The sequence below is a fragment of the Pecten maximus genome, chromosome 8, assembly GCF_902652985.1.
Source record: "Pecten maximus chromosome 8, xPecMax1.1, whole genome shotgun sequence".
In the NCBI taxonomy this organism is placed as follows: Eukaryota; Metazoa; Mollusca; class Bivalvia; order Pectinida; family Pectinidae; genus Pecten; species Pecten maximus.
This window is the reverse complement of record NC_047022.1, coordinates 31377282-31391284: the sequence shown is the minus strand read 5'-3', so window position 1 is coordinate 31391284 and position 14003 is coordinate 31377282. Positions and strand designations below refer to the sequence as shown.

The window sequence follows — 14003 nt, the reverse complement described above, 5'->3', positions numbered from 1 at the left end:
CTTTTATCTCCAATATATCATGCAATGAATAATATTTCAAATGATTTTCATGGAGGGATAACTGTATTCAATCTTGTCTTGAGAACTGGTCCCCACTCCTCCACAAACTTGTCACGTCTTGATTTTCACTTGTCTAGCTATTAAAAGTGCTGAAGGGAAAAAAGAGGGACAAATCTCCTATTATCAAATATCAGCCACCTGAAATGTTTACATCAGTAATCGACCACCATCATTCATTCGTTGACATTTACCAAGAGTATTTTAAAGAGTTTTAGGTGCTTTTCTGTAACAATGCTGCAAATCTTGTATAGAAGGCAGCAAGTGTCCCACAACTAAACATCCTTTCATACCTATACTGCTAATGTGTCGTCCTGGTAGGGAGCAAACACCATCAAACCAGCCTATTCATCAAAATTTCTAATAAATTTTATATCAAATGAAACTAGCCAAGGTTGGTAGGCATACCTATTTATACTTCATTAGCCATCAACTGAAGCTAGCATCCCAGGATCATGGGACGTTCCAAACATGTCAGAGCAAGTTGGTCGATAGAGTTTCTAACCTCAAAATATAAATAACATGCCCCAATAAAGTTGTTAGGTGTTAAAATTACATTTAGCTTTCATATATTGGCTGGCTAAGTGTGATAGAATCTGTTGGTTGCTACAACTATTCAAGTGTGTTCCGTTAGGCATAGCCATGTCATATTACCTCTAACCCTGAAACTTATAACCACGTTTGAAATGTTAGAAGATAAATCTTTCATTACAATTTATTGATAAATGACGATTGAATTCAATAAATATCAAATACAATCAAAATACAGATTGACAGATAAATACAAATGACAAATATTCCTGTACACTAACAAAGACGCCAGGAAGCGAGATAGTTTGATAAACTGATAATTCTTTATTGAGCTGTCAACAGAGAAATCACAGCGTAAAATGCGGTGTTTCAATAGACATATTCCCCATATCACCACAATAGATCTATTATAGTCAACACTAAAAACTATCAAAACAAAATTACATCAAAATGTCAATAGCCAGTCAGTTCTATAATGTCACATCCCAAGGCTGTCATACTCAAAATCTCAGATAAACCAAGGCCGCACAGTTGGTAATTACTTAAATACCTATAATGTGTAAAACATACTTTCATGACTGTAACTTCCAAATAAACCCAGATCGCTTTCTGTGAAATTCTCATTAAGGTGTGAATGATTCATTTTGATCTATTTTTACCTTTTCTTAAACGTGTTTTTTTTTACACTTATATCTACTTTCAGTGAACAGTGAATTTGATGTATATATATACTGTTCACTTTCCCAGGACTTTTTCTGTCTTATACAAGTCCTAATGAGATACCTGTCAGATACCACTTGTCGTCAATTTTGTATAAACGAGTCGGTGTCTTTACAGACATGAGTGTCTCATACCGAAGGAATGACGATTATGGGATCTGATTACGCCCAATGACTTTTTTCCTGTGAAAGGTTGACAACACAAAGACGTGTGCTTCGTTGTACAGACCAACCACACAAGCTCACCTTGATTAAAGCTACAAAATTAAATATTGGATCATCGCTATAGTAGAGAGAATTCAATTGTAGATCATCATGTCAAGTTCAATGGCCGATTCGTGTGAAGCTTAAGTACATCTAAGCTTGTAGTTAATGATTGACGATACAGGTAGAAAAAAAATCTTCTTTTTTTTATCATTTTGCCACATACATTTGCTGTAGTTTTTATAAATCCCATGAAATGGAGTTGTAACAATCTAGTTGTCAATTAAATTTGATAGTCACTATAAATCATTACTAGCAGAGACCAGTGGACTATTTAGTCATTACCTGCACTCTGATCTCATCAAAATTCAATCTATTGGGTAATAGACCAAGAAAACATTCATTATCAAATTGAATCACACTTCAGCTAATGTGTTTAAATTATCTAACGTGTATAACAAAAGTTGATTTTACAATATCTACATCATTAGTGATGACAAGTTTGTATATAACAATGACACAAGGTAACGGGTAAAAAAACGATATAACAATGGCACAAGGTAACAGGTAAAAAAACAAATCAAAACTTTGAAACACTATCAAACAAATCAATTTAGAAGAAATCTTTAACTTTGACCTTGAAAACGAAAGTATCAATAGAATTGACCTTTCCACCTGTTATTTTATTTTCAGGTCTAGATAGAGTATCTGCAGTGATCAATAGAACGCTGATTCCGCTCTGAAAGCCTCAATCTGGACTGGACACGAGCCAAACCAGACGGGAACAACATAAGAATGTAGGATGTTTGTCCAATTTCTTTGTGATTTACACAAACCTCAGCGTGATTGATTTGAATCTTAACTTCTGAAAGTGCCAGTGCAATCTGTGCCAGATAATGTTCCGAAAAATACCAGCTTTGGTATATATATGGACGGTATCACATACAATATAAACTTTTATCTAAGTGAATCAGCAAGAAATCCATAAATCCCAGAATTAAATTTGCCAGGAAACTATTTTAATCACTATTTTGTTATCTTCCAATACTAGATTGCTCAGAAGAAGTATTCAGTTTGAGTAGATATTACATCTTCAACATGTATTTGATTCTCATTGATGTTCACAGCACAAATTCTTTTAACCTGGTCATATTCATTGTCAGGACATTAACCAATGGTTAAATACCTCTCCATTTTATCCAAGTGTTATTTTGTTGTGACATCAACTGTTGATGGATCAAATTTTGGATAACAGGTAAACTAGAAGTTCCAGCATGAAGTGCTAACTTCAAATGATTTGTACTCACGGTTGGTTAACTACATAGTGGAGCTAGTAAAAACATATTCATCCAAGTAGAAATTTAACCCCAAGGCCGTGGGTCAAATGACCCGCTTGCGTTTTATATCTGAAGTCATGAATGGCGCCCACTCACCCAAACTGACCTAAAGAATCTGACTATTTTGTAAGTTAAAATATATCTAGGAAGTTTGCACAGAAAAAAAATCAAATGTCAACCTTTTGAGTAAAATACTAGAAGATTGTACCATCCAATAGATAGAGATCAACCCAGATTGTCACCTCTGACACCAGAGGTCAGGAGGTCAAACATGTGTGCTAGATAGTGACTACTGTTTCCCATGTATGTCTATGAAAGGTTTTATAGTAGGTTTGGCCTTTATCAGCCTGTTATCTCATTGTGCTTGACAAGGTATTCACTTGACCTCTCACCCTCAGTGCAGCCCACTTACAGGTATAATATGGACATACATTTTACCTACACTTACTTTCCAGCCATGTTCCAATAGATAATGTATGTAGTGCCCTCCCAAAAACACACTCGGTCCTTACTTCCCAGGATCCATTAGTAAACCTTATATGGGTTTAGTGGCGTTGTATTTTTCGGTTAATGATCCTGTAGGCGTTTGAAGGAAATGTCAGACTACCAACCCCAAATTGTGTACATCATATAGAAACTTCTGGGACATGACAAATTGTCCTCTACTCTGACATAATCACAGATATTATAACAGAATCTAGTCAAAACTAATTGACAGTTTTTATCCAGAAAACATATCCGATTTTTGTCACTGTCTGGTATCTCATTCTGACTATAGGTGTAAACTCGTCTTAGTAATTGCTTCCTTTGTAACAAATGTTCAGACAACTCCATGAAGGTCAACCGACATCCAAAAATAGAGTTTGTTATATTTATTTGAATACAAGACATACTGATGATTGATTATGACTTCTATCCTCAGTGTTTTTTTGTTTTTGTTGATTGATGTTATTCTTTTAACAGTTATGACCCTATAATGACCATGACTCATTTCCGTGTGATTATAGAATATTTCATATTCCTGAAATATCCTCCCATAATAAATTTTTCGTAATATAGGGAAGTCATGTGACTTGTTATCCCATCGGACATGCTAGGCCTGGATTCTGCCTTGGCATGCCACCCTAAGCAGACCGAGTGTCTGTGGTACACTCATTGGGTACAAGCATCTCTAACCTGTAGCTACTGTAAACACTTAACAGCTAGGGCTGGGTGTCAATCATGAAAAACCTCTTGTAATCAGTCTGGATGGTCAGGAAAACAATGCCAAAGACCACCCCTACACGACAAACCGAAACAGATATACAGCAATGACCGCTCTTATTTTTCTTTCAGAAAAGGTTTCTCTCATGCTAATTTTCAACAATTAAAATATATAGGTTTTACCAGAAATTTCAAGCATAGATGATGATTTTTTTGTGTAAAAATTATCAAACTGACATTTAGTTTCTATATCAATTCTATATTCAACATATCTCTAATTTCTTATTGGCGATTTTATTTCATCCTGAGAGATAGCAAATATAGCATGCCATGTAATAATGTATGCCTAGTAGGACTACATGTCAACAAGGCTGTCTTTGAAAACACCAAAAATCAACCTGCTCAAGCCATCTGCCTTGGACTGAGTATAAGGTACTGAACAGTTATAGTAGAATTAATACTCAGGTCAGGTAATGTGGACAAGCTACAGCAGAGCTGGACAGTCTCATTCTCCAGGACATGTACAAATAACAGATGGTTACACTCAGGGCCACTTCACCATTTATAACAGAACACAAAAGTAGATGATTGCCTTCACAAAGAACTAACATCAACCACATATGATACTGTAATAGCCAGGCCACCTGAAGCATGAGAAATTCCTGTACTAAATTTCAGGGAATACAAGACTATGCATTAGGTAAGGTCATTAGTGATAGCATTAGACATGACAGGTGAGTTAGTTTATGATGGTCCAATAGCCAGTCAACAGAGGACAGATGATGGCCGACACAGGCAGTGGTCCAGGTATTACACTGCGGCTAATTACTACTAATGACAGGTATTTGTGTACTAACATGTTCCTGTGGACATAACAGGTCCCACAAACCCCAGGTAAAATCTGCCCAGGTACACAGGTACATGTCTTCTACATTACACATGGCTGTTAATGACAGGCCGGTAGAGAGCATCCTCCAATTAAACAACAATTCTAATCTAGTACTTTTACCTGACCCCTAACCTAGCCTTTGTCCAGTGGGTATATTTCTAGGCCATTTCCTCAGGTACATCAATAAAAGTTTGCAAAAACCAATTACACTATAGCCATAAAGTGGTCTAGTGATCTCAATTCAGGGGATAGACAGGAAGATAACACACAGTGCTAACCTTGATGTCCTAAGATTGCATAAAAGTTCATAGTCAAACTCTAAAATATCAAATTAAAATGTTCTATACCTGACATGAGGTAAACTATACAGAAGTATAGCATGTCTTCATATACAATGATATTACTTTGTTTATTTAACTCTCGGAAGAGAAACCATTTAAACATCATTAAGATTTAGGAACAGGATGTTATCCTGGGCTGGACTGATAACAGAGTTCTCACTTGCACATTTATTTGCCATTACAAAGGGGCCAGGTTGACAAACTGGACCAGAACAAATCCTTAAACTTTCCTTCCTGTGACTCATCGCCACGGTAACACCCACTGATGGAACAGGTAACACAGGGCCAGCCAACAGTCCCTTCTACTCAACAGATGACCTTGACAGTTTATCAACACCAATGACCCCCAAAAATCTAACACTTCAAACAGCAATGACAAGGAAAGCATTTAGACTTCAAAGACAGACAACTCCAGCTGTATATACCTCTAAAATGTAAATTAATGGATTTAACATGAAATCAAAGCATTCAATTTAACTCAAACCAGGTACATCAAGTGCTGGTACGTGATGACCATCTAGGGTTTTTGTCAAGTACCACATTGAAATAAACCTTAGGAATCCAAATGGATGCTACGATGTATACAGGATTACAAATGGCTGGTATGCATCATACTAAGTTTTATTTAAACGGCCATCTTTTGCTTATTCACAATTTTATTACAGAATCTGCGTAATAATTTTCAGTAAGACAGGAACAACTATGATTCTAAGCCAGCAAATTCTGCGAATGTTCCCAAACCACTCTGATTATGGGAGAGTACAAAACCATCTTCAGATGATACGCCCTAATGTTATCTCTGCCAGACAAACATAAAATTGTATAAAACCCAAAAACATCAATACATCACTTGTTCCCTGTATTGTGTGTTTCTCTTACTCGGAGATTTTCTGAAAGATTAATTCAAGCTGAAGGATGATATATATATATATATACACTAAGACAGTGCCATAGAAAAAAAAGACATTACTCAAACTATCCTTAATTTAACTGGTGCATGACAGAATGTTCTTTCAAGAACAGTTAAAACAACTTTTGAAGTGGTGCCATGGATAAAATGATTCTTACCTTGCCAAAATTACCAAAATAATTTTTGACATCTTCCACTGTGGTAGCAGCAGACAGCCCTCCGACAAAGATTTTCTTAGTTCTGGTAACCATCTGGAAAAAAATACAAAAAAATGAAGATTATAAAAAAGCTCTATATATAGATCATTAATCATGATGTCTTAACTCAAACATTCAAGGACAATGAAGATCCACTCCCACTGATATAAAACATGGCTTTCAACTTCATACATTTATGAAGAAATCGCCCCTGTAAGTGTAAAGCAAGTACCTTAATGAAAAATACCCTGCCTGTGCTAGGGCTCAAACTAGCCACCTGTCACTCACAAAGTGTACATAATATCAGTTAAAGCTTATAAGGCGACTTATACTCTCCATTTTTACACTCACCCCTCCTTCATAAGTCTTCACCCCCAAGAAACAACCACATTCAGAATGAAATAGTGAGGATGGAGAAATAGTTCCCATGAGGATGGAAAAATAGTTCCTGTGAGGATGGAGTAATAGTTCGTTAGGATGGAGTAATAGTTCCTGTGAGGATGGAGAAATAGTTCCTGTGGGGATGGAGAAATAGTTCCTGTGAGGATGGAGAAATAGTTCCCGTGAGGATGGAGAAATAGTTCCCATGAGGATGGAGAAATAGTTTCTGTGAGGATGGAGTAATAGTTCCTGTGAGGATGGAGAAATAGTTCCTGTTAGGATGGAGAAATAGTTCCTGTGAGGATGGAGAAATAGTTCCTGTGGGGATGGAGAAATAGTTCCTGTGAGGATGGAGAAATAGTACTTGTTAGGATGGAGAAATAGTTCCTGTGGGGATGGAGAAATAGTTCCTGTTAGGATGGAGAAATAGTTCCTGTGAGGATGGAGAAATAGTTCCTGTTAGGATGGAGAAATAGTACTTGTTAGGATGGAGAAATAGTTCCTGTGAGGATGGAGAAATAGTTCCTGTGAGGATGGAGAAATAGTTCATTAGGATGGAGAAATAGTTCCTGTGGGGATAGAGAAATAGTTCCTGTTAGGATGGAGAAATAGTTCCTGTGGGGATGGAGAAATAGTTCCTGTGGGGATGGAGAAATAGTTCCTGTGGGGATGGAGAAATAGTTCCTGTTAGGATGGAGAAATAGTTCCTGTGGGGATGGAGAAATAGTTCCTGTGGGGATGGAGAAATAGTTCCTTTAACCCTTTCAACCCTAAGAAACTCTAGTAGACTGCCATTCATTCATCATTTAAAGTCGACTGGTCAGTAGGCGACTGGTCAGTAGGCGTGAAAGGGTTAACAATGGGTAAAAGAGGAACATAGCTTCTTGGAAGAGACCTACACATGTTGAATACAGAGGACAGAATGATTCAGAACAGTAGGGAGATTATGGAGACTGATTATAAATCACTATCTCAAACATACAATATTTCCAATTTTTTCTTCAATGCAAAGCATTAGTACAAGTTCAGAAAGGTATATTGAAATTCTTCATTAACATTCAGCTCAAAACCAACAAGATAACTTATAAAACACTTGTTGTAAGGTATGGGACCTGAGGATGCCTGGCCCGGAGGTATCGCCTCTCTGTTCACTACCAGCTAGCACACGATCCACGTAATTGGTGGGGACCTTTATCCGCTACTGGTGATGATCGTTTGTGTGACTGGGGAATTGTAACTGGTTATATAACCGTCCCACATCTGTCATCCTTCCCTACATGATTTTTATCGTATTTACATAATCAATTAAAGCGCAAGATGTGTCTCTTATGTAGGCCCACGAGGGAATGTACATGTAAGTTAACACTACCTTTCCAGCATGCATTTCCTGTCCATCACGTAAAACAATGATATAAAGATGAGGACATCCCAATACAGTAAGCCACAACAAAAAACAAAGATACAGGAACAAATATTTATGGAGAAGGAAACCCGAATACATGTCAAGCAAAGTATATTTTGACAGGAAAATCTTATCAGCAGCACGAATGAAAACCTGAGACTTATCCAAGTATTTTTCCATTACAAACCTTTTGTGTCTTCCTCTTCAATCAAAGCCTAATGTGAAGACAAGACACAGAACAAAAACTAAGTAGTGCTACCACAACTATTGCTGTCCTTGTAAAGAAAGCCTGTCACTAGTAGATCTCTTCAGCAATGTGTTAGCACTATAAGTACCTAATCTGTACCTTCCCTCCCTCAACCCAATTAGTTGACTCAACCCCTTACTTGTCTTGGATGCAGCCAAATGGTATCTTGGGGGTTTAATTGTATAAATTTCCATTCATAATACTAGAGCCTTTTGATCATGCATATGAAAATATGACCAGTTGGCACATAAGACTTTGACAGGCTAGAGATGCATAGGTATATATATATACACAGACTTACACAGACTGGTGTGAAACACACCTCTCACAATCAATACCAATATTTAGCCTTATTACCGTAAATAACCAGAAAATACAGGCCACAATATACGGTCTCAATACACAGGCCTCCATAGACAGGTCTTAATAGACAGGCCTCCAAAGGCAGGCCTCAATAGACAGGTCTCAATATGCAGGCCTCCATAGGCAGGCCTCTATAGACAGGTCTTAATACACAGGTCTCAATACACAGGCCTCTATAGACAGGTCTCAATACACAGGTCTCAATACACAGGCCTCAATAGACAGGCCTCCATAGGCAGGCCTATATAGACAGGTCTCAATAGACAGGTCTCAATAAACAGGTCTCAATAGCAAAGAATTAAACTAAGACAAGTTAAGGTCTTGAAAACTAATAAATGTCATATCTGGGTTAAATACTTCCAGAACATGTGATATGATTTTAATTTCTGTCACCAAGCCCCATGCTAAGGTAAAATACCAAATATGTCTAAAGCCAATTTGGATGCCTTTAAATTGAAACAAAAAAGCCAATTGGGAGTAATAGGATACTCAAAATATTTAAATTATCCTACAAACAAACTTCAAAGCAAAGTTTTTTAAGTTCTTAAATTAGTACACAAGGTTGTAGGAGGCCATTGTGTTATAATTGTGAGGTCTATCGCGGAGTCAACTTACACCGGTTGAGTGTCATTTGGTTGATCTCGGTCCAGTCTACACTAAGACGGCTCAATTATCAACACCTCCAAAATTAGAACTTCAAAACTGATCACACAAATCAACAACATTGACAGAACCAAGACTGTTCAAGGTCTATTATCAGTTTAATTCAATTGAAAGCACTTAAATTCCTGTCTTTGATATCACGTTCTCAGCTGTATCATTCAAGACAGCCCTTGAATTTATTTGACATACAAGTCTTGTTTGGCATCTACGGACATTGTCTTATGACAAATCATACTTGTTTGAGGCTCAAGACATCTAGAAACAGACAACACAACTTTATTTTTATTTTTAACTTTGCTTCACTGCATCAAAGGCAATATACCAGAAATTAACCTTTTAGACTATGGGTGTACAAAATAACCTTTAAGACTATGGGTGTACAAATTAACCTCTTAGACTATGGGTGTACAAAATAACCTTTAAGAATATGGGTGTACAAATTAACCTCTTAGACTATGGGTGTACAAAATAACCTTTAAGACTATGGGTGTACAAATTAACCTCTTAGACTATGGGTGTACAAAATAACCTTTAAGACTATGGGTGTACAAATTAACCTCTTAGACTATGGGTGTAAATTAACCTCCAAGACTATGGGTGTACAAATTAACCTCCAAGACTATGGGTGTACAAATTAACCTCCAAGACTATGGGTGTACAAATTAACCTTTAAGACTATGGGTGTACAAATTAACCTCCAAGACTATGGGTGTAAATTAACCTCTTAATAAAAGCATGTCTATATTAACCTAATTACAATAAGTACATTACAATGTACCCAAATTAACTTCTTAGACAATGGATGTACCCAAATTAACCTGTAAAAGGTATACACAAATGTTTGTATGTGGGCATTAAAATTCTCACGAAGTACAGTACATTACCGCTAACTACAGTATAATTATACATGTCACTAGTAAATGCCAAGACTAGGAAATCTGAGAGTTTCACCACATATGATTAAGATCTCAAAACAGTCTCACTACTTGTTAAATTATTTCCAATCACCTGGACTCTCACAGGTTAAAAACCCAGTATTTCTCACCTTGCCAACCTTAAACGAGTTTTTACCTTTGTGCTGTAATTATCATTTAAATCAAATCCTTTCCTTATGCATGTTTTTACACAGAAGTACATTGTGCATGTTATTACACAGAAGTACATACCAACTACAAATTCAAACTTTTTTATCAAGGGTAGTATTAATCTTTTATAAAGGTAAATTACAAACAGCGTTATAATTATACAGGTGAAAAGAATTAAAATGTTAAGGTCCCCTTTAAAATCTGTAAAGTTAATTTGTTGTTTGTATGACAGATACGGCATCAACTTGTACATTTTCGACAGTTTCTTGCTGAGTTCCTTGTGTATTTGTAGATATTTTATATACATAAATCATCTATATACATAAATCATCTATATACATAAATCATCTATATACATAAATCATCTTATTTGACTGTCACACTATCTTACTTTCTTTACCAAAATTCAATGCAAATGTATGTTTTGGTGAAAATCTTGTTTTCACACATCATGCTTTATTATTATTCACTATATCTCTTACATATATTGTGGGTATGCCAACTAATCCAAGTGCCAACATTTTAAATTGGAAAATGTGTAAAAGTGGAGAGTATAGGTCACCTCTACTTAGGCTAGCAGGACTGTCTGCCCAGACTGGAGAGGGAGGTTGCTATCTGCCCAGACTGGAGAGGGAGGTTGCTATCTGCCCAGACTGGAGAGGGAGGTTGCTAGTTGAAGCCCCAGGGTATGCTTTTAGTTGTATTTAAGGGACAAAGGCTGGCAGAGTAAAGGTCACCTTTATAACTACCTCAGAATTTTGCCTTGTGGTAGAATATCTGTTAGGAAAGCAAGATGCAGTAGTTTGAGGTCTAGTGCAGATAGGGTATTTGGTCCATTTTTTATGGTAAAATGTTATTATTTTATAAGGAGGGAAAATAATTATTCCACAAAATATGCATACATCTTTTTAAAATTTTTGTTTTACTCAGAATGAACTCAAGCTTGCGTATCCTCACATCGAAAATCCCCTGTGTTATCAGTTGAACAATGGTAGAATAGGGTGCAGTGTACCACTATACCCTTATAAACCTTGTTCCATTGTCCTATGATTATACAAATGCAAGTTGTCGTTCCCCATGGCTGTTATCGCTAATTTGCATGTTCCACATTCATCAATATCGTATCAGTAAATTACTTTAAGCCAGAGTTGAACACTACCGTTTTGTGTTTTATGGCTATAAAAGCCTTACCAGGTTGAACTAACAAATGAATTCAATTCCCTTCATGTACACATTAGATTGGTTTTAACACAATATATCCATTGACAGATCGCAAATGTGAACAAATATTGCTTATTTCAATACCCTTACACTAGCACACAGAACACCTAACTCACGGAATAGTCAGGAAAGAGAAAAAAATATTTAATCTTTGACTGAATACAAGACAGAACCTTCATCTGAAATATACATTTTCATGAACCTTTCTTAAATTTTATTATTTCTTAACAAAAGTTTTCTGTCAATGTCCTTTTTGTCAAAGATGCTACAAAAAGCTTTCAGTAAAAAAAATTCAATATGATATTGAACTTTTTTCCAGATATCTATAGATGTCTTTTCTTTCCATTTGAAAGTAATATTGATTTTGGTGATAAAACAAATTGTTGATCTTTGTAAATGATGGCACCACTACATTGGACGATTATAAATCAAATATATGGTCCTCTTTATGACATTTGTGTTATGTCTCAAAGTCAAGTCTTTCGTCGAGATAAAAAGAAAGAAAACTCTTAAAAGGGAGGTAACTGATCAATACTAATATTTGTATCCTATTCAATTTTATTTCACGACATTCAATTTCAGTATGACCTTAATTTATGAAAGCAATTATCCCAGCGAATTCACAGTGCACAAATAATGAAAAATGTTTTTCTAATATTATTTTCATTTGTCCTTGAAAAGTAACAAAAATGAAAACAGAATAATTGATCAAATTTATAAATACACCAGAGCGGCCGAGAATTTCACTCGATAAATGTTGTTTGATTCTGGTCCAAGTCTTTGCATGATTAATTTGATTCGGTGTTTACCAATAGCCATAGAAAAAGACTACAAAACAGTAAAGGTCAGAGTAGGAATTGTCATGGTTAGGCTATAAAGGGGCAGTCTGAAACGGCAGCAACTCCCAAGGTCTTCAATGTAGGTAAGTATGACAGCAACACCAACTACCAATCTTCTATACAGCTCAGTATGACAGCAACACCAACTACCAATCTTATACACAGCTCAGTATGACAGCAACACCAACTACCAATCTTTTATACAGCTCAGTATGACAACAACACCAATACCAATCTTATATACAGCTCAGTATGACAGCAACACCAATACCAATCTTATACACAGCTCAGTATGACAGCAACACCAACTACCAATCTTATATACAGCTCAGTATGACAGCAACACCAATACCAATCTTATATACAGCTCAGTATGACAGCAACACCAACTACCAATCTTTTATACAGCTCAGTATGACAGCAACACCAACTACCAATCTTATATACAGCTCAGTATGACAGCAACACCAACTACCAATCTTATACAAACTCAGTATGACAGCAACACCAACTACCAATCTTTTATACAGCTCAGTATGACAGCAACACCAACTACCAATCTTATATACAGCTCAGTATGACAGCAACACCAACTACCAATCTTATACAAACTCAGTATGACAGCAACACCAACTACCAATCTTATATACAGCTCAGTATGACAGCAACACCAACTACCAATCTTATATACAGCTCAGTATGACAGCAACACCAACTACCAATCTTATACCAACTCAGTATGACAGCAACACCAACTACCAATCTTTTATACAGCTCAGTATGACAGCAACACCAACTACCAATCTTATACACAGCTCAGTATGACAGCAACACCAACTACCAATCTTTTATACAGCTCAGTATGACAGCAACACCAACTACCAATCTTATACACAGCTCAGTATGACAGCAACACCAACTACCAATCTTTTATACAGCTCAGTATGACAGCAACACCAACTACCAATCTTATACACAGCTCAGTATTGATGACAGCAACACCAACTACCAATACTATACACAGCTCAGTATGACAGCAACACCAATACCAATCTTCTACCAGTATTTGTAAATCTGAAACTATTATGAATATTTGAACCTAAAGTTGTTTAAAATGATGACTCAGACAAATAAGATTTAATTTAGAAATCCTGAAAAGTGAGTTCTCAAGGGCCATAAAAGATGTAATACACATAATCTTATGAATTGGCCCATATGAATGCGATCAATTGGTGTGGTTTTATAACTAGCATTGAGTCAAGCCATTTATCTCAGACAGTTAGGTCTATTTATTTCATTTTTATATTTATCTACATAAATCTTTTTTTTTTTTATTCTTTGACAATTTGCTCTATGAATGAATTTAAGAAAAGGTCCTAATTATTGTTGGCGTCTTCCATATATTGAACATGTT

General features: G+C 36.1%; 1 protein-coding gene across 15 annotated transcripts in view; it reads right to left on the bottom strand.

Annotated features, from left to right (window-relative positions):
- LOC117333190 (RNA-binding protein Musashi homolog 2-like) overlaps positions 1-14003 on the bottom strand; it is a 136015-nt gene that overhangs the window by 110110 nt on the left and 11902 nt on the right. For all 15 annotated transcript variants that reach the window (XR_004533843.1, XR_004533844.1, XM_033892355.1 and 12 more), the window contains exon 6: positions 6350-6442. Coding sequence is in view for 13 of the 15 variants with exons in the window: in XM_033892355.1 (XP_033748246.1) it covers positions 6350-6442 (93 nt within the window). In the remaining 2 variants the exon portion in view is untranslated. The remainder of the gene's footprint in view (positions 1-6349; positions 6443-14003) is intronic.